Raw genomic sequence first — 19835 nt, 5'->3', positions numbered from 1 at the left:
AATGCCCAGAGGCTGAGATCCGTCCCCTCTCCCGGACCCAGGCCCAGTTGTGTCCCTGACGGTGGGGGGCCCAGAGTGGCTGCATCATCCAGCTCTTTGCTGAGAGCCTCCCAGTGACCCTCAGAACAAAGGCCGAGCCAGGTGTCACATGGGGTGGGGGTGTCTCGGGGACCTGCGCCCGTCCTCAGCCCTCTGCAGGCCACTCAGCATTCCCGGGACGGGTTGGGTTTCTCACTGTCCCCTCAGCCTTCGTATGTCATTGCTACCCACCTCCCCCGCTCATCCTGGTTGCCTCTGTGCCCACCTCACGGCTCCTGGAGACCCCGGGCCTCCTGCAGGCCTGGTTAGCTGCTGCCTCACACAGTGCACCCTACACCACCTGCTGCGTATTTACCTCCCCCGTGAGCCACATGGGACTGGATCTGTCCCACTTCTCAGTCCCCAACACCCACTCCAGTAAAGCAGCCCCAGGGCCTGAGCCCTAACCCCATCTGGAACCTATTCTCTCCCTCACCAACCTGATGCCAGCCCAATCCATTCTGCCCATGCTCTGACCTCATCCAAGACCCCAGCCTCACTTTTACCCTCACCACCTGGCACCTGTGAGCCTGACAGCACATGTAGGAAAGGAGTAGAGCATCCCCCTCCCCCATGGCTCCATCGGGCCTTCTTAAAGTGAGAGATGGGGGGGCTGGTGCGGCGGCGTAGCGGGTAAAGCCGCCACCTGCAGTGCTGGCATCCCATATAGGTGCAGGTTCAAGTCTTGGCTACTCCATTTCTGATCCAGCTCCCTGATATGGTCTGAGAAAGCAGTGGAAGATGGCCCAAGTCCTTGGGCCCCTGCACCTGGTGGGAGACCCGGAGGAAGCTACTGGCTCCTGGCTTTGGACCAGCGCAGCTCCAGCTGTTGCAGCCAATTGGGGAGTGAACCAGCAGATGGAAGACCTCTCTCTCTCTCCCTCTCTCCCTGTCTCCCTCTCTCCCTCTCCCCCTCTCTCCCTCTCTGCCTCTCCTCTCTCTGTGTAACTCTGGCTTTCAAATAAAATAAATAAATCTAAAAAAAAAAAATAAAGAGAGGGGCAAAGCAGAACCTGCAGAGGAGGCTGGAACAGAACCCGAGACTTCTGGGGCTACTGTAGATGTTTGCTCCTCAAGGAGGACCTCTTGATTTTTAAATTTTATTTATTTATTTTCTTTTTATTTGAAAGGCAGAGAGACAGACACAGAGAAGTCTTCCATCGGCTGGTTCACTCCCCAATGCTCACAGTAGCTGGAACTCCACCTGGGTCTCCCCCGTGGGTAGCAGGGACCCAAGCTCTTGAACCATCGGCTGCCTCCCTCCCAGGATGCTCACTCGCAGGAAGCTGGATCGGAACCTGGAGTTTCCAGGACTCACTAGGCAGTAGGATGTGGGATGCGGGCATCCCAGCGGGGATCAGTGATGCCCGAGCGCCCGCCCGGGAGGACTTCTGACCAGGAAGCCGCGGGACTGCAGCCGGCCCCTGGCTCTCCCTGGATGGGCACCGGGGGCGGGGAGCCGCGGCTCCGCGTGTTCCCCACCTGGCCTGGCCTCCGGCGCCCTCTAGAGGACAGTTTCATCGCCAATGCTGGGCTTTGGGCACCCAGTCCCTATACCCTCTTCTACCAGCATCAGGAGCTGCGCTGCCCACCAACCCTGCCTGGCCTCTGGCCGAGCGGTCTGCGGGTCACCTGCTCAATGCCCGACGGCCCGTCCCGTGGTGAGGCCCAGCCAGACCCTGGCTGCAAGTCCTTCCCCTCTGCCGGGCCCCCTCCTGACCTCCCTCAGCCTCGGCCGAGGTCCTGCCCTCTGGTCCTGCCTGGGCCCCCTCACTGAGGCCTCGGTGCCATTCACATTTTCCTGAGGGCAGGTCTCCCCTCCCCTCCCTGGACCAGGCCTGCGTGTCTAACGCCCTCCTCAGCCCGGGGTTTCCCTGCAACCCCGGCTTCGGCGTTCTAGGGGCCCTGGGGGCTGAGCCAGGGTCTCCCCTGCACCCCTCCACCCGGCTGTTGGTCTGCAGTCCTCGTTCTGTGCCCCGCTGCAGGCTCGCGAGCTTCTGCTGCCTCCTCCAGGTCTGGGGCCCTGGCCGTAGAAACAGGCCCCACCTTGGGCGGAGTGGACTAGCCTTTCCTCCTGGACTGCAGGGGGGGGCAGGAGGGGGGCCCAGAGCTCCCACCTGGAGTTCCGCTGTGGCCTCGCCAGAGCTGTCTCAGAACTCGTCACTGTGGTGCCACTGGCAGAAGGCTGGATGCTATTTTGGGCAACGCATGTGGACCTGTCTCCAGTGGCACATGCCAAGCCCCTGCCCTACTCGCCCCTGCCCTACTCACCCCTGCCCCAGAGAAGCAGGAGCAGCGCCCAGACTGCCCTGGGAGGGCTGAGAGGCGGGCTCTAGGAGGGGGAGGGGGTGGCCTGGAGGCAGCGGATGGTCCCGGCAGAACACCTCGCAGAGGGAGCGGGCTCCAGGCAAGGCTGGGATTGCGACCTCTCCCTGGGGACTGTCCTGGAGGAAGTGACTGTGGGATTGTCTGAGGTGGGAGCCCCAGCTGGGAGGTGAAGGCCCGACTGTAGCCGGGCTGGGTCCTGTGCAGCTGCGACGTGGCCATGGCCTACCCTGTCTTTAGGCTTCAGTCTTCTTCCCTGTGGGCTGGCTGTGTGTCCAGGAGGGCAATGTGGTTAGGGATAGGTCACCTGGGGGACTGCTGGGCTGGTGTTCCCCCCTGGGGTTCCCTCCCCCCGCCCCCGCAGGCCTGGGCTCCAGTGGGAGGGTGGGGCCAGAGAGTAAGGAGGACTCCAGGGAAGGACACTCAAGGGTTACCTTCATGCTGGCAGCTGGAGAGGAAAATGGGGGGGATTTTTAGGAAAGGTGGGTGGGGACAGATTGTTCCAAGGACTAGAAGCTTCCAGGTGCTTATCCTGTGTGTGTGTGTATGTGTACATGTGTGTATGTGTGTGTGCCCACTTTAAGGTGGCAGCAAGAGGGCCTGAGGTTAGACTAAGGGCTGATATTTGCCATACGAGGGGCTGGAGTTACTAAGGACAGGCGGTCCGGTGCTGGGTTCAGCATGGATAGAGGGCCGAGGCATGCCCTCCCGCCCCACCCACTGGGGAGGGTTGGGTTGGGGGGTGGTACTAGCAGGAGCTGCCCCCTGGCTTCCCCTTGGCGGGCTGAGGCCTGATGGGAATGTGAGGCCTGGCTCTGTGTCCCCCAGCCCTAAGGGACCTATCTTTGGCTCCACAGCATCTAAACACCTGGAAGACAAAACATGGATCCAGCAGGCAGGCAGAGGCGGTAAGCACCCAGCCCACTCGCTCACCCCAGCCTCCAGGCCTCCACCCAGCACCCCTCGGTGCCCTCCCTGTCCTGCCCTCATGCAGCTGCACTCCCCAGGACCCCTCCTTCCCACCCACCCACCTGCCCAGGGGCCCAGAACGCAGCCTAGCACACAAGTGCGCCCCGGCAGGAAGGTCACCCAGGAGCTGGTCAGTGGGTTCCACGCACCCCTGCATCGGGGGGGTGCTCAGCTGAACTCTCCCCCACCTCAGTTCGGCTCTCTTTGGGGTGAAAAAAGAGTGGGCGTCCTTAGAATGGCCAAGACCCCAGCTAACTGATCCCCTTCGCCTGCCGCTGCCCCCGGCCCCGGCTCCCCCTGCTGCAGCCACAGAGACCTAGTCTGAGTCCTCCAGTGCCTGTGCCTTCTGCCCAGATGCCCTTCCCGCGCTCATCCTCACGGCTACCTCTTCACCCCCTGGCTCGAACGCCACCTTCTCCATGCAGCTCACCGGCCCTGCCCTGGTTGGAATCATAGCCCACCCCGCTCCGGTGCTCCCCATGCCTGGCTCTGTCCCCACCCCTCCCCACACACAAGCAGACTTCCTGATGACATTTCAGTACTGCCAGCTCCGTGCGAGTGGCGATATTTGCCTGTGTGTGCAGGCGCAGGTCAAGAGGACGAAGAGTTCTCTCTGTGCTGATGACACCGCTGTCTCCAGCCCGAGTCTCTCTCCCCACCCCGGCTTTAGACCCTGTTTCCAAAGAGCTCCTGGTGTCTCACAGGCAGCCCAGGTCCTGGGGTCTCCAAGCCTGCTCCTCGCCCTGTGGTCTTGGCTCCAGCCAGGGCTCCCTGTTCCCTTGAGAAATTGCTCAAGGCAGAAGTCAAGGTCATGTCCTCGATAGGCCCCTCTGTCTTGTGTTTCATATCTTATCACCCATCTTCTAAAGTATCTGGAATGTGTGCTCTCTTCCCACCACTCCTTGGTCACCACCCTACCACCTGTGGCTGTTTTAGGCCTCCACCTACCCATTCTTCCAAACTCTTCAGGGATCGGGTCTTTGTACAGCGATGACCAAGACACCACTGGGGATGCCCACCTCACATATGGGAGAGTTCAAGTCCTGGCTCCACTCCCAATCCAGCTCCCTGCTGAGGAGCACCTGGGAGGCAGCTGGTGATGGCTCCAGTAGGTGGATCCCTGCTGTCCATGTGGGAGACCTCAATTGATTTCCCGGCTCCCAGCTTTGACCTGGCCTAGTCCTGGCTGTTGTAGGCACACGGGGAGTGAACCATTTGCATGGGATCTGTGTCTCACTCTCTCTGCCACTCCCTGTGCATCTCCTTCTCAAATAAAAACAAAAACAATTTTCTTCAGGCCTTACTCCCCCCAGCCCGACCCCAGGCGTCTGGCCTGTGATAGAGACTGGGCTTCGATCTTGTATCCTTGGTGCCTGGCCATGCGTGCTGGGTGGATAAATGTTAGCTAGCAAGTGAAACCGTTGAAGCCTGCTGGATAGTTTGGGGTTGATTGGTTGATTCGATAGTTCAATGAATTCATAGCCAATCAGATAACTCAATGAGTCAATGGCTGGTTAATAAGGGAGAGGGTTGGTTGGTTAATTTGCTGGACTGATTAGTTTGTGAAAGTGTTGGTGAGTTCTTAGCTGTTCATTCCTAGTTAACAGATCACTTAGGTCATCGGGTTGGCTGTCTATTCCTTGGTGTGCAAGCTAGTTTCCTTGGATGTCTTCTTAGTCTATACCTGTTCCTCGAGCTATCCCACCCATGCCCACGGCTCCCGGGACCTTCTGTGGTTTGGAGACCTCCAGACATGCATCTCGGAGACCACGCGGCTGGCTGCCTCCTCTTCACCTGACTAGCAGGATCATCAGATTCAACTGACCTCTAGGGGGCTCCTCATCCTCCTGCCCAAACCTGCAGCTTCTCTCCTGTGCCCCGTCGCTCTGGCCGGACCCCGAGCCTCACCGGCCCTTCCCTCACCGCTCAAACTTGTCTGAGCTCCCACAGCCCTCTTCACTGCTTCCCGCTTGGCTCAGGTGCCATCACCTTGTGGCCCGTCGTGGGGGAGCCAGTGGCTTCCACTGCCATGTCCCCCACCCTGGCCTCCATGGGGGAGGCTGTTGTTCTGCTTAACCCTTCCAGGGGCTCCAGGGGTGGGGGTGGGGTGGCCTGCAGCTGGCGCTGGCCCCTCTCTGGCCATCTCCTGCCACTTTCTCTCCTGCCTCTGGCTAGCCCCTCCCTGCAGAGTCCCACGGCCTATCACATCCTCCCTCAACTGCAGGCCTCGGCCTCTGCCGCCCAGAACTTTGCCCTGCCTCCCGGACGCTCCTTTCCCAGCCTTGCAGTCTTGACCTAAACCTCCCTCCTCCAGGAGAGCCTGCTCTACGCCCCTCTTGGCAATTTCCTTCCTCCGCAGCATCCCACAGTGCTCGCTCTGCACCTGTGGCAACACTCACCCCTCTTTGTAGTCACTGCTGACTACAAAGTTTTGCTTCCCAAGAGCTGGGATTACCCCAGCACCCTTTTCTGCAGGGCCTGGGTGCAGCAGGTGGAGGAGGCATTGCACATGGCTGGCCGTGGCTCGTTGGCTGGTTGCTGCTTGTTGTTGTCTGCTGTGCCTTGCCTGCTGGTGAGCACGTCCCTGGGGTCCCTGCTTTGTACCAGGATGCTCCCAGGCTGATGGGCCAGGGAAACTGATCCTTGCGGGTGCTGGGACTCTGGGAGGATGCGGCGGCGCCCGAGCTGGAAGGGGGCTGGTGGGTTGTCCAGGCCACTCCACAGCCCCTCCATAGGCTCCGCCTGGGTGTCTTCCCCTGGGGTAAGGAAGAGAACCAGGTCCAGTGTGTGTGAGATGAGAACGCAGGGGCTCAGCTTGGGCAGGGCAAGGTACTTCATCCCACACCTGGACAGCCCTCACTGCCTCCACTCACTTCTACTTACAACGCGGAGGGAACACTGCTGTCCTCAAGGAGGCAGTGATGTTGGCTTCAGAAGGCGGGGAGGGGGAGAGTTGGGGGGCAGGGCCGCCAGTCTGAACAAGCGTCGAGGCCACACTTAGAGGCACCTGCACTCTGTCCCCTCCTTTCTCTTCACTGCTCAGAGCCTGTGGACCTTCCCCAACCCCCTGGCCTATGTCCTCCCCCGCACACAGGCACCAGGACCTGGAACTTGCTGTTTCATCTGTCTAGCTGGACATTGATGAAACATTTTTATCATGCACCAGGCACTGTAGGGCTCTCTGGGGACCTAGCTGAGAGTGAGACAGTTCCACCCTGTTCCCATTGGTTCAGCAACTGTTTATCATGCGCCTGTGGTGCACCTGGCATTGCATTAGGTACTGAGGAGGTGAGACCCTGTCCCTCCTTTTTGTCTTCCGTCTCCCTCCTGCCCAGGCGTGGTCAGCCTTCACCTTCACCTTCACCTTGCATGCCCCAGGCCTCAGGGTTGCTAACAGGGCCCAGCCACAGCCTTTGCCGTACCTCAGTCTGTTGGCACAGGGTCTCTCTGTTGCCAGGCTCTGGTTCCTGCAGACAGACAGACAGCTAAGCCCCACTGTCCAGACTGCTCCTTCCCACCTCGCCACCCCTCCCCCTGCACCGCCAATTGCAATTTGCCCCTCTGCCAAGCACTTCAGTGCTGTGCCCTTCCCACTGCTCTAGTCCCAGCCAGAAGGCAGAGGAGGCTGAGTGCCCATCCAGCCCAGGTCCTCTCCGTGGCCCCGCGGCTCTGCAGCGTCTCGAAGCCCAGCAGTCCCGACTGCCCGGGCAAGAGGAGGCGCCCGTGGAGAGTCTGCCAGGAGGGTTACCCATTAACTCAGCCGTGAGGTGAAGAGCCACTGAGCAGTGCGCGAACTTGTGTCTCCCTTCTGTCCATGGGCTCGGGCTGCTGCTTCAGGTCCCCCTGCAGCTCCCAGATGGTCTCCTGGCCTGTGCTAGTGCGGATCCACGCAGTCTTGCAGAAGGAGACGGTGCGAGAGTTCCTGGCAGAGTTCCTGAGCACGTACGTCATGATGGTGAGTGGGCAGGTGGCAGGGGGTGGGCGGGGCACGGCAAGGCAGGCTGGGGTCCCTTTGTGCAACGCCCTGCATCAGAGGTGGGAGTCTGGGGAAGACGCAGTGGGAAGGAGGAGAGGAGGAGGACATGTGGGGACAGAATAAAGCTGTGGGCAGAGGTCTGGGGGGCTGGGAAAAGGGAAATCCAGGGAAGAGAGGTGGAAGGGAGCCTTGATGGAAGAGAGCCTTGAAAGCCGAGAGCTGAGCCTGAATCCTGAGAACAGTCGGGCGACGCTGGAGGTTCTCCAGCAGTGCGGTGATGTGGCTGCATTCAGATTACAGAAGCCAATTCTGGGTGCAGTGTGGGGCCCAGCAGGAGGAGTGCCTGGTCAGAGGCTGTCGTATGACAGGGTAGGCAGGGGGTGGTGACTGGGCTGGGGATGGAGAAGAAGGCCCTGGAGACAGTGGGATGGAGCAGGCCTTGCAGGCAACGCGGGCGCAGTGAGAGCTGAGTGAGCACAGGGCCAGGTTCGGGGTGGGGTAGGGGGCTGGTGTGGTGCAGTCAGGTAAAGCCAGAAGGGACCGCTAGGGAAGGGGGCGCCAGTTCCACCAGGAGGGAGCAGACAGCACGCAGGAAGCCGCACACAGACCACGGGTCCCCAGGGGCTGGCGACATGGAGGTCGCTGGTATCTTCGTCAAGGGCTTCTCTGGAGTGTAATGGGGACAGACTGCAGGCTGTAGGTGGGATGGAGACAGAGGGAACCTTTCCACATGCCTCGGCCCTGTCACTTACCCCAGCGGCCTCTGCCCTTAGCAGGTGCTGTCACCATGCTAGTCGCATCTCAGGCACGTTCAGGTCCAAGAGAAGAAAGGGCAGCTCCCTGGGGAGGGAGGCGGAGGTGGTGAGAAGCAGGCCAGAGGGAGTGGCTGTGGGAGAGAGAGGCTGGGGGGTAAGAGTGTGAGTGCACCTGGGGCTGAGTGTGTGTTGTGTATGCATTGTGAGTGTATGCGTTGTGTGTCCATTGAACCAAGGTGCAGGAGATGGAGGAACACACAGAGCCCAAGGGCGGGAGGGACTCTGGACACCTGGGTTCCTGCCCTGACCCTGCACTGAGTCACCAGCTGGCCTTGGGCAGGTGTCTCCCTGCTGGCTCAGAGCCCATCTTCTCCTAATCAGTGTGAGCAATCAGGCCTGCCCAGGGTCTTGGATGTAAGTTTGAATCCTGGGTCTGCAATCTTCTAGCTTTGCTTGCTCTTAACCGTCCGGAACTTAGCTTCCTCGTTGGTCGCCCCTACCATCGAGCTCGCAGAGAGCTGTGTGAGGAAGGCCAAGCGCCAGCCCCCGGGCCACATGTCGAACACATGGTGGGCCCTTGCTGCTGGGATGAAAGCTCTCAGCTGCCTGCTCCTCCCCTCCCCCTCCCCCTCCCTCTCTCTCTCCCTCTCCTCCCTTACCTGCCCTCTGGCTTTGTCTCCTAAGCTGTGAGTGCAGCCGATGGATCCCGCCTCTCCTTGATCCAGGACAAAGTAATTCATTTATGACAAGACATTCCAGGCCCGTGAGGGCTGTTAAACCTTGGAACCTTGGCTGCCTCCTTGGAAAGCTCTTAGGGAAAGCGGGCCCCGCCCACACGCATCTATGTTTCTCTTCCTCTTACTGACATTGTGAGCCCTAGTGCATCCCAGGCAGTGTGGGACTCAGCCCTTTGCATGCAGCACCGTCCCAAACGCCTGTGGAGTCGAGGCCTGTGAAGTCAGCCCTATTAGCAGCCCCACTGCACAGGTGGGAGAGTGGAGGCTCCATGAGACTCAATCACAAAGATTACATCCAGTCTGGTCTAGTATCAGTCTCTCTTTTTAAGTTGATCTTACTTGAAAGGCAGAGTGACAGAGAAAATGAGAAAAAGAGATTTCCTATCCACAGGTTCACTCTTCACATGGCTGCAATGACTGGGCTGGTCAAAGCCAGGAGCCTGGAACTCCATCTGGGTTTCCCATTTGGATGGCAGGGGCCCAAGCACTTGGGCCATCTTCCGCTGCCTTCCCAGGTACATTAGCAGGGAGCTGGATTGGAAGTGGAGCAGCCAGGATTTGAATGAGTGTTCATTTGGAATACAGACATCCTAGGCAGTGGCTTAACCCACTGCACCCCAATGCCAGCTCTGACTATTGTAGTCTTGACCCTTCACGTCTGTAATCTGTCCCTTAGCTTAGGTGCAGCATGATTCCTAAGATTGGCTGGTTAGCTCCCTTGAGCAGGGGGAGAGTCCTCATTTCCAGGCTTTGGGTAGTTCAAGAACCCTCTCTGGGCCTCAGTTTCCCTATCTGTAGACTGGGAGCAGAAACACCAGCCCCACAGACTTGTAAAGATGGAAAGGAAGAGGGAGGGGGCTGTGGGCACAGCCGGTGAAGCCTCCGCTTGAGGTGCCAGCATCCCATTTGGGCGCCAGTTCGCCTTCCAGCTGCTCTGCTTCCAATCCAGTTCCCTGCTTAAGGCCTGGGAAAGCAGTGGAAGATGGCCAAAGTGCTTAGGCCCCTGCACCCACATGGGAGACCCTGAGGAAGCTCCTGGCTCCTGGCTTCGAATCAGCCCAGCTCCGGCTATTGCAGTCATTTGGGAAATGAACCAGTGGATGGGAGACTTCTCTGTCTCTTCCCTCTCTGTCTGTAACTATGCCTCTCAAGTAAATAAATAAATATATATATATAAAAAAAAAAGGATGGAAAGGAAGGGACATTTGTAAAAGAGCTTTGCGAGGTTTACGCACACACAGGGCATTGTGCTGTTATTTTTAGTGGCCAGGCCTGTGCCAGGAAGTGGGGGCTGTCTCAGTGATGGGAAACACTGTGAGTCAGAGAGTGCTGACTTCCAAAAACGCCTTTGGTGACCTTGAGTCCCATTTATCACCACCAGGATGGGGGGAGCAGCCTGTAGCCTGCAGGGTGTGGTGGCCCCCAGAGCCCACCTCCTAGCTATTGGGGTACTTAATGGGCTTGGACTCGCCCACTCACTCACCAGGACTGGGAGGGGTTGGAGCCATTAGGACCCTGGAAAACCAGCTCTGCTTGGGAGCCATAGGACACAGGTTGCAAAGTTGCACGTTCCAGGGGCCGAGAGAGTGAGCTCAGGGTGATAGGGATTTTATTTGTTATTTTAAAAGATGTATTTATTTATATTTATTTATTTGAAAGGCAGAGTTAGAGACACAGAAAGACAGAGACAGAGAAATCTTTCATCTCCTAGTTCACTCCCCAAATGGCCACAGCGGCCGGGGCTGGGCAGGGCTGAAGCTGGGAACCTGAAACTCCATCTGGGTCTCCCACTCGGGTGGCAGGAACTCCAGCGCTTGGGCCATCAGCTGCTGACTCCCAGGTGCATAGCAGGAAGCTGAGACTTACGCCAGGCCCTCAGATACAGGAGGCAGGCATCCCAAGCAGTGGTTTAACTGGCTGTGCCACAATGCTTGCCCCTACGAAGGGTCTTCAGTGGTGGCCCGCTGAGTCCTGGAATCGGAGGGGAGCCCGCGAGTGGGTAAGGGGAAGGCATGGTTAGAAAGGGGGCCCTGGCTGTAAGGAGGCGGCTGGTGAGCCCTGGGAGAATGTCAGAAGAGCCCACTGGGTGTCGGGAAGACGGGAGAGGAAGCACTCATCTGTGACTTCTGGGTTTCTGGCTCGCCCACCGGGATGGGGAACTGAACGTGAGGAGCAGGAACGCAGGGTGAGCTGACGGAGCCCAGGATGGCGTGGGACTTCTTGGGAACACAGTGGGTATTTAGAAGCAGGGATCTGGCTCCCAGGTGGCGATGACGGGGATTTTGGTGCATGGGGCATAGCTGATGCCAGGCAACCTGGTAAGAGGACCCAGGGAGAGTGACTGGGGTGAGATGTGAAAGGAGCCTGGCACCATTTGTGTGCATGAGACCGATGGGGAAGACTGGGCGGGAACTGTGGAGAGGGGGTGGCAAGCACAGGGGGCGGAACACCAGGAGGGAGGGCTGTCGTGGAGGCCAGGGAGGAGGCCTTTCCAGGAACACAGAGGACAAGTCGGACGGTGCCTTTGGGAAATGAGGAGGCTGCTGAGCCCTTGGAGAGAGCACGTGCGAGGGAAGGCACGAAGGAGCGGCTGGGAGGGGCAGCCCGGCACCCCAGCTGGAAAGGGAGGCTGCACTGGGCGGGAAGTTTTACTAGGAGATACTTGAGTCCAAGGGAGCCAGTGAAGGCGCGGGCGGGCGGGAGGCCTGGGCGGGCCAGAGGCTGCGCACCGAGGAAGGCAGATGCAGGCCGGGGCTGAGTGAGGGCCCAGCTCCGGCCGTTTCTCCCTGTGGAGGCGGGGATCTTCTGAGGAGCTGCTAGGTGAGCTGGAGTCAGAGCTTCGGGAATGACGTCCCTGGGCAATGGCAGTGGAGCTGAGGCAGCAGAATGAGAGCCCCACCCCAACCCCAGTGCCCTGGCTTGCACAGCGTGGGCAGGAGCTCCTCATAGTCCAGGCCTGGAGCCGGGGGATCACTCGGACAGAGAAACTTCCCTCTGGCCTGAGTGCCAGCTGCCCTGGGCTTGGGGTCCAAATGCCCAGATGTGTGTTGTGAGGGCCTCTGCCCTCCGCACCTGCCAACGGGCCCCACCTGCCAGCTCTCACTGGCTCAGGTCGGAGAGGCAGGCTCGGAGGAGGAGGAGGAGGAGGAGGAGGAGGAGGAGGAGGAGGAGGAGGAGGGTGTGGCACAGGGTCTAAGGGCCGTGCTGGGAGACAGAGGAGCTGGAATGGAGCGCTGAGCCCTCATCCACCGTGGGGGCTGCTGGGAAGGGAGCCCCCTCAGAAGCCCTCCCTTGCAGGTGTTTGGTCTTGGTTCTGTGGCCCATATGGTTCTAGGAGGTCAAAAATTCGGGAGCTTCCTCGCTGTCAACTTGGGTTTTGGCTTTGGAGTCACCATGGGCGTGCACGTGGCAGGCAACATCTCTGGTGAGTGAGCCCAGGTCCCGCCTGGCTGGGCAAGGGTCCCCAGCGGCTCTTCCTCCGAGGCAGCAGGCCTCACCCTTCCCGGCCACCCCGCGGAAGGAGAACACTCGGAGCCCCCTAGCCTCTGGCTACCATTGCGACTGGCGGGTCTCTGTAGGCAGGCTACTGCCCTTCCTTCGTAGTGGGTGAGGATGGTGGCCGCTGGGTCGTGGCCGGCCTCTCTGTCAGAGGCCACGTCGCACGAACGCCCTCCACCTTTGTTGTTGCGCTCTCTGCCCTCGATCCCCCTGCAGGGGCCCACATGAACGCTGCCGTGAGCTTCACCGCCTGCGCGCTCGGCCGCATGTCCTGGAAGAAGTTTCCCGTGTACGTGTTGGGTCAGTTCCTGGGCTCCTTCACCGCGGCTGCCACCATCTACAGCCTCTTCTACAGTAGGTGCCCTGCCCCGGGCCTCCCCCTCTGAAACACAGGGTCCCTGCCTGGAAAACTGTCGAAGGCACAGGCCTAGGAGGTGCTCCCCACCCTCTCCCGTGCCCCCTCCTCTCTGGCAGCCCTGGGGGGCTTGGGCTGCGGCAGGCTCACAACCCCGTCTGTCTCCCCCTAGCGGCCATTCTGCACTTCTCCGGCGGACATCTGGCAGTGACCGGGCCCACAGCCACTGCGAACATTTTTGCCACCTATCTTCCTGACCACATGACGCTGTGGTGGGGCTTCCTCAATGAGGTCAGTGGTCCAGGGTCGGGGGTACTCCCCAAGCCCTTCACCCCTCAGGAGCCAGCAGGGAGTCCCTCAGGACGGACAGGACAAGCGCTCCGCACGGGGCCTGTACCCAGATTTGTTCCTGCTCGTGTGTGTGGATTTGGGGCACTGCTGGGGCCCTGTGGCTGGGCTGTGTTTCTTGGGGGAGGACTTGGGCTATCATGGCATCTGCTCTCCAGGTGGTACTGACGGGGATGCTCCAGCTGTGTCTCTTAGCCATCACCGATAAGGAGAATAACCCAGCGCTGCCGGGGACACAGGCCCTGGTCACCGGCATCCTTGTTGTCATCATTGGGGCATCCCTGGGCATGAACACAGGATATGCTATCAACCCATCTCGGGACCTGCCTCCCCGCTTCTTCACCTTCATTGCCGGCTGGGGCAAACAGGTGTTCAGGTACTGCCCCTGCCGAGACCCCCTTGCTGCCTGATTTCTCCAGGACCCTTCCTGGTAGAGGCTGGGGGAGGGGGCGAGGGAGGAGCAGCACAGGGAGTCCTGCAGGCTTCCAAGTGGCCTGGGGAGCAGAAGAGGGGCCCGGAGTTCACCCGGACCAGCCTGGATGCAGATCCTGTGCCTGGACTGAGTGTCGGTCCTGTCCCTGAGTCAGACCGAGGTGTTTCCTGGGATGGGAGGGGGATGACCCTATGCACTTGGTCTTGGCCTGAGGTAGATGCAGGTGTCCTCCTGGCCATCTTGTCTCTTGCCTGCAGGGCTGGGGAGAACTGGTGGTGGGTGCCAGTGGTGGCACCGATTGTAGGTGCCTACCTGGGAGGAATCGTCTATCTGGTCTTCATTGGCTCCGGCATCCCACGGGAGCCCCAGGAATCAGAGGACTCGGCCATGAATGAAGAACACAGGATAACCACATTGTCCAAGACAAGTGCTCACCTATCCGTGACCTCTCACCTCGACCCTGTCTCCAGAGTCCCTGCCAACACATCTTCAGTCCAGCCTGTCCCACCTGTGAATGGCTCTATACTCTTAGAGAGCTTCTGAGTAGAGACCATTTGTGATCCCATCCCTACCCCAATAAAAAAGCCTTATCCCAGGGGCTGGTGTTGTGGTGTAGCAAGTAAAACCATCTCCTGCAACATTGGCATCCCACATGGATTCCAGTCCCCACTGCACCACTTCTGATCCAGCTCCCTGCTAAGGCACCTGGGAAAGCAGTAGAAGATGGCCCAAGTGCTTGGGCCCCTGCACCCATGTAGGAGACCCAGAGGAAGTTCCTGGCTCCTGGCTTCAGACTGGCCCAGTTGTGGTTTCTGCAGCCAGTTGGGAATGAACCAACTGATGGAAGATCTCCCCCCACTCTGTTTCTGTAAATTCTGCCTTTAAAATAAATAGATACATTTTTTAAAAGCCTTACCCCACAGCGGCACCCTCACTTCTTGGGGCATTCTGTGTTTAGCCTTCTCTCCTGACTCAGCTGTTCCAGCCCAGGGAGCTGGGGCACCCCCTGGGGGAGAATAGGGGAAGAGCAGCCTTGCACGCTCTGGTGCCAGGCGCAGGGTGGTGGAGTTTCAGGAAGAGGGGAGGCAAGGGGTGCCCTGGGGAGAGGCCCAGATCTAGCTGCTAGGAGTCCTGCAACAGGCCTTGAGCCCCTCCCCGGGTTCTTCCCTCCCTGCAGTCCTGGCTGTTCTCAGACCAGACAAGGCAGAGCCCAAGAGCAGATCAGAATTCCTGTGTCTTTTTCACTGGTGCCTCCCTGGCAGCCCTACAGACCTTTGTTCTTTGGCCACGTGATATTTTAATACCACAAGCACCAGGTGCTTACTTCCTGTTTGTGTATCTGTGTTTCATACACAAAGAGCAAGGGACTTCTCATCACCACCCTGCCCCCATTCCAAGAATCAAATTTCACTCCCTTGAGAATGCCCGACCAGAACTGAGAGCAGGCAGGGGGCTGGGCTCCCCTTCCTTCTTCTGCAACCAGAGCTCTCCCACCTGGGAATCCTGGAATTGGGAAGGAAATGCAGAGGGAACTTTCTTCAAAAAGATGAAAAGACAGGAGTGGCCACTGTTGTGGTGCAGTGGGTAAAGCTGTCGCCTGTGATGCCAGCATCCCATATGGGTGACAGTTTGTGTCCTGGCTGCTCCACTTCTGATCCAGCTCTAGCTGTGGCCTGGGAAGGCAGTGGGAGATGGCCCAAGTGCTTAGGCCCCTGCACCCGCATGGGAGACCTGGAAGAAGCTCCTGGCTCATGATTGGCCCATCTCTGGCCATTGCGGCCATTTAGGGAGTGAACCAGCAGATAGAAGACCTCTCTCTCTCACACACACACTCACTCTTTCAGCTAATTAAATCTTAAAAAAAAAAAAAAAAGTGAAGAGACAGGAAAGAGGCTGGGTGGGGGTGGATGAGCCAGGATCCCTGGGTCCCGGGGCCGGGCAGGAGTCACCCTGCTCCGGCGACCAGAAGGCAGCATCACTCACAGTTCCCATCATTGCTCATGAATTTAGCCTTTGGGCAATTACTGGACACCTCCTGCGTGCAGGCCCTGCCTGGCATGGGGGGTGTGCAGTGGATGAGGGTGGTCTCTGCCATTGAGGAGTGCAGTGTAGTGGGGGGATGGGACTGCTCGGAAGGAGGCTGTGAGGCACAGGAGGGGCTGCGGGGGTGGGGGGAGGGGAGCTTTCCAGAGGAGATAGGCAGGTGTGGGGGCAGGGTGTCCTCTCTGGGGCTGGGCTTCTCCTGGAGGTGACAGAACGCCCTCCAGAGCTGCAGTGTGCAGATGGCAGGGGCCCACTGAGGGTACGGCAAGAGGCAGCGACCCAGGAGAATGGGCAGCCGAGGAGTCAGAGCTGAGGGTGCAGAGAGCACGGGGCGTGGTGGTGGGGGGCCTGGAGGGCGGGGCTTGCTCTGCATGGAGAGGGAGGAGTCAGGGATGATTTCCTGTTGGGGGTTGAGCATGTCTCCCCGGAGAATGGAGCAGGAATGAGGAGCTCATTTGGGGAGGAAGATCCATTACATTGCGGCCATGCTGAGTGTCAGCTGGGGGTGACCTGGGACAGTGAGAGGCGTGTGGTCACTCAGCCATCCTGGGCCCGGATCTGCTCCTCTGTGATTGGGGTGAGAGCAGCCCCTCCGTCTGTGTGGCTGTGACTGTCAAGTGCGCTGAGGCATGCAGGTGCTCAACAGCCACTCATAGTCGCGCTGCCGTCCTGGCCTGGAGCTCGGGTGAGAGCACACAGCAGCGATGCGAGAAGTCAGGCTCTGTGCATGCAGCTGGGCCACGGAATAGCCAAGGGAGTGGCAGGGAGCAGGGTGCAAGGTGGGCGGGCAGAAGGCACCAGCAGGTCGGAAGGCTGTGGTGTGGCGGGTAAAGCCGCCGCCCACAATGCCAGTATCCCATATGGGCGAGTCCTGGCTGCTCTACTTCCCATCCAGCTCCCTGCTAATGCGCCTGGGAAAACAGCAGATGGCAGCCCAAGTTCTCGGGGGCCCCTGCATCCACGTGAGAGACCCAGAAAGTAGCTCCTGGCTCCTGGCTTTGGACCAGCCCAGCTCCTGCCATTGCAACCATTTAGGGAGTGAACCAGTGGATGGAAGGCCTGTCTCTTTGTAACTCTGCCTCTCAAAAAAAAAAAAAAAAAAAAAAAAAAAAAAAGGCACTAGATACCCAAATGCCCATGGACTGGGGAAAGGATACATATGCTGCTGACAGTAGCACACGACAGACCACACAGCGGGAGCATTAAGCTGCAGCAGAGAGCTGTGCCCATATGGAACAGGCCAGAGGCCTAGGAAGCAACACAGCAAGCTACACACAGCATGGCAGCTGCTTTACAGCTAAAGACAGACAAAAGGGAATATATTCTTGGGGCACATAGGTGTGTGTGATAAATTTTAAAAGGGGTGAGGGGGTCGGCACTGTGGCATAGCAGATAAAGCCACTGCCTGCAGTGCCAACATTCCATATGGGCGCCGGTCCGTATCCTGGCTGCTCTACTTCCGATCCAGCTCTCTGCTATGGCCTGGGAAAGCAGTGGAAGATGGCCCAAGTCCTTGGGTTCCTGTACCCGCATGGGAGACCTAGAAGAATCTCCTGGTTCCTGGCTTCGGATGGCGTAGCTCCGGCCGTTGCGGCCAATTGGGAAATGAACCAGCAGATGGAAGACCTGTGTGTGTGTGTGTGTGTGTGTGTGTAACCCTGCCTTTCAAATAAATAAATAAATAAATAAATAAATAAATAAATAAATCTTAACCAAAAAAAGGGGGTGAGCAGGTGCAGCAGCAAGCATGTTGAAGGCGTCCTCCTGGTCCACTCCACCTCTAGGCCCTGCAGTCTCTGGCCTGATAAAGGGGCCTGCCAACTGGGAGGGCCTTCAGAGCCCCACCAGAACTCCCTCCTTCTCCCACCCGCTGCCTCCCAGCCTGGGGCCTACCCAGCTCTCAGACGCCTCTCACAGTGCAGGCCAGTCCTGTTCACCAAGGCTGTGGGGCAGGGGTGCTCTGCTGTATGAACAGCAAACAAAGGCACAAGCTATGAACCACAGGCTGCTCAGAGTGGCACTGTGCAGGGGCAAGGTAGGAGTGGCTGGAGGCACCCAGGGTGAGCAGCTGGGGTTTTTGTTAGGCCAAGACCCAGATTCATGCCGGAGAATGAGCCGTTCGGCCTCTGCATGAGGATGGAGTGGAAGGGAGAGGCAGCCGAACTGCTGCAGTTGGTCGGACAGGAGCCAGGGAGGAGGAACAGGACCCAGGGGCTGGAAGCCAGGGACCTTTAGGGTAGCTGTGTGAAGGGTGGAGGGGTTGCCCTGGCCATGTGCTGGAGTCATCAGGAGACCACTGGTGGGGAATGAAGGGTTTGGCTGCTGGCACAACAGCTGGCGATAGGACATTTAAGCCCGGCGGGCAGATGAAGGGTTTCCGTGAAGAGGTGGGCTAGGGACTTATGGAACCTGGAGAGCCTCACGGTTAAGGGATGGGCAAGAGGAAGGGAGCAGCCAAGGCCCATGCCCTCTCCAAGCCCCGGGAGCCCGAACACTGTGGGACCTTACCTGGCAGTGGGCCTTGGGGCCAGTCCCTTCCTGCAAGGGGGCTCAGACAGGTCAGGACAAGGTGAAGAGGAGCCCACCCTCTCCTGAGCAACCTGGAAGAAAACCCCACGGGACTGCCTGCAGCACTGATTCTTGCAGCTTCAGCTGCCACCTCTGGCTTTGGAGACCTCTGGCTCCAGTCCTGTGCTCAGCTCCAGTCCTCTCAGCAATGGAGGGCGCAGTCCCCAGACCTCTTCTCTCGCCCTCCTGGCATGATCTCACCAGCCTTTAAATGCCGTGATATGCCAGCAGCTCCCCGGGTTAGATCTCCAGCCCAGTCCTGTCTCCAGACGTCGGATCCCATGGATGACCGCCTACGAGGCAGATTTTCATCCAAGCCTGCTCTTCCCACTCTTTCCTATTTCAATAAATGGCAAGTGCAATCTTGCAGCTGCTCCTGCCCCAAATTTGAGTCGTCCCTGACTTCTCACACAGCCCGCATCCCAGCTGTCAGCAAATCCTAGAGGTGTTATCTGCAACACTTATCTAGAATTCAACCATGTCTCACCACCCCCTATTACCATGGTCTAAGCCGCTGGTGCCTGGGTGTATGACAGGGGTCTTCTGACTGATCTCTTGACTACTCTTGCTCTCCTTCAGCCCTATGGTGTGGTTTCAGTACAGCAGCTGTAATGACCTTTTTAGAAAATGAGGTAGATGGGGACAGTATCGTGGCGCACCAGCTAAGCCACTACTTGCAACACGGGCGTTCCACATCGTAGGGCCAGTTCAAATCTGGGCGGCTCTGCTGCTCAACCAGTTCCCTGCTAATATGCCTGGGAAGCCAATGAAGATGGTCCATGTGCATGGGTCCCTGCATGGGTATGTGGGAGACCCAGATGGAATTCCTGGCTCTGGCTTCAGCCTGGACCGTCTTGTCTTGCTATTTGGCAGTGAACCAGCAGATATAAGATCTCTTCCTTTCAAATCAATAGTGTTTTAAGGGAGATCTTACTAATTTTTGAAAATCCATAGACCTGAAGTCAATGAAAGTTATCTTTTATTTTCTGATGTTGTAGAGGAAGGGGGGTACAACTTGAAATAAATCAGGAAACACCTGCACATTAGTCATTCTTTTCATAGACTTCAAGTTTGCACTTGATGCTTTCTCCTGGAAATCAGAAAGGACTCTTGGGTACTCTGGGAGTTTGTATTTCTTCAAATCAATGTGGAAAAAAGCCATCACTTTCAAATTCTAGCACGATTCTTGTCACAGTCTAAGATGGCCTGGCTGATTCACAGCTTCCGTCTAAACAAAGCTGCCTCCCTCCATCCAAAATGTGTCTACTTTATCTAAGTCTGGCTCCTTAGTTTAAAGGCATCATCCAGACTCCTGGCGAGAAAAGGAGCTCCCTACTGAGAACGACATTGATTCTGCCCTTTAAAGGTCGATTCTTCTCAGGAACGGAGAGCCAGGTCTTCCTGTGCATAACCCCAGATTCCGTTCACCTTGCCCGGAGGAGCTGTGCTCATTCTTTGGAAATAGATTCATTCCTGAGCAGGGGCCAGGGCAGCCCCGTCCTGGGCCACGGTGATGAGGCGGCTCAGCAGTCTCATCACCCTCCCAACGGCGGCCTGACACCGCCAGCTTCCCGGACCCCTGCTGCCCTCTCCTGCTTTGCTTCCCTAGTCTTGATGGCCTTGCTGTTCCTTCAGGGTGCCTGGAGTGTTTCCACTGCAGGGCCTTTGCAATGCTGGTCCTTCTGCCTTCATGTATCTGCTTGCTTCAAATCCAACCACCAACCTGCACCCCCCCACACATGGTGCAGAT

The 19835-nt window shown here is 58.4% G+C and overlaps 1 protein-coding gene and 1 pseudogene across 7 annotated transcripts; one reads left to right on the top strand and one right to left on the bottom strand.

The window, feature by feature from the left end:
- The first annotated feature begins 2338 nt into the window (after nucleotides 1-2338).
- AQP7 (aquaporin 7) lies at nucleotides 2339-14389 on the top strand. Of its 7 annotated transcripts, none has more exons than XM_070053324.1 (9): nucleotides 2399-2552; nucleotides 3261-3311; nucleotides 5848-5944; nucleotides 7210-7327; nucleotides 12175-12264; nucleotides 12555-12692; nucleotides 12866-12984; nucleotides 13200-13417; nucleotides 13732-14389. In XM_070053324.1, exons 2-9 carry the CDS (start codon nucleotides 3286-3288, stop codon nucleotides 14015-14017), a joined length of 1092 nt encoding a protein of 363 aa, XP_069909425.1. In that variant the 5' UTR covers nucleotides 2399-2552; nucleotides 3261-3285; the 3' UTR covers nucleotides 14018-14389. The 7 variants fall into 7 exon arrangements, with proteins under 7 accessions (XP_002707990.3, XP_069909428.1, XP_069909422.1 ...); XM_070053325.1 differs by having other exon boundaries at nucleotides 2417-2485; XM_070053332.1 differs by having other exon boundaries at nucleotides 2423-2485; nucleotides 12138-12264.
- A 4658-nt stretch (nucleotides 14390-19047) lies between these two features.
- LOC138844528 (dihydrofolate reductase pseudogene) lies at nucleotides 19048-19645 on the bottom strand (annotated as a pseudogene).
- Nucleotides 19646-19835: the final 190 nt, after the last annotated feature.

The sequence above is a fragment of the Oryctolagus cuniculus genome, chromosome 1 (assembly GCF_964237555.1).
Source record: "Oryctolagus cuniculus chromosome 1, mOryCun1.1, whole genome shotgun sequence".
Taxonomy (NCBI): Eukaryota; Metazoa; Chordata; class Mammalia; order Lagomorpha; family Leporidae; genus Oryctolagus; species Oryctolagus cuniculus.
This window is presented reverse-complemented; position numbering and strand designations above follow the sequence as displayed.

Bases quoted from the DNA above. Each gene is read 5' to 3' on its own strand.
- AQP7 (XM_070053321.1), top strand. From the start codon at position 2,445: ATGGTCCCGGCAGAACACCTCGCAGAGGGAGCGGGCTCCAGGCAAGGC. The intron at 12,693-12,865 runs GTAGGTGCCCTG...GTCTCCCCCTAG, and splicing joins CATCTACAGCCTCTTCTACA to CGGCCATTCTGCACTTCTCC. The intron at 13,418-13,731 runs GTACTGCCCCTG...TCTTGCCTGCAG, and splicing joins TGGGGCAAACAGGTGTTCAG to GGCTGGGGAGAACTGGTGGT.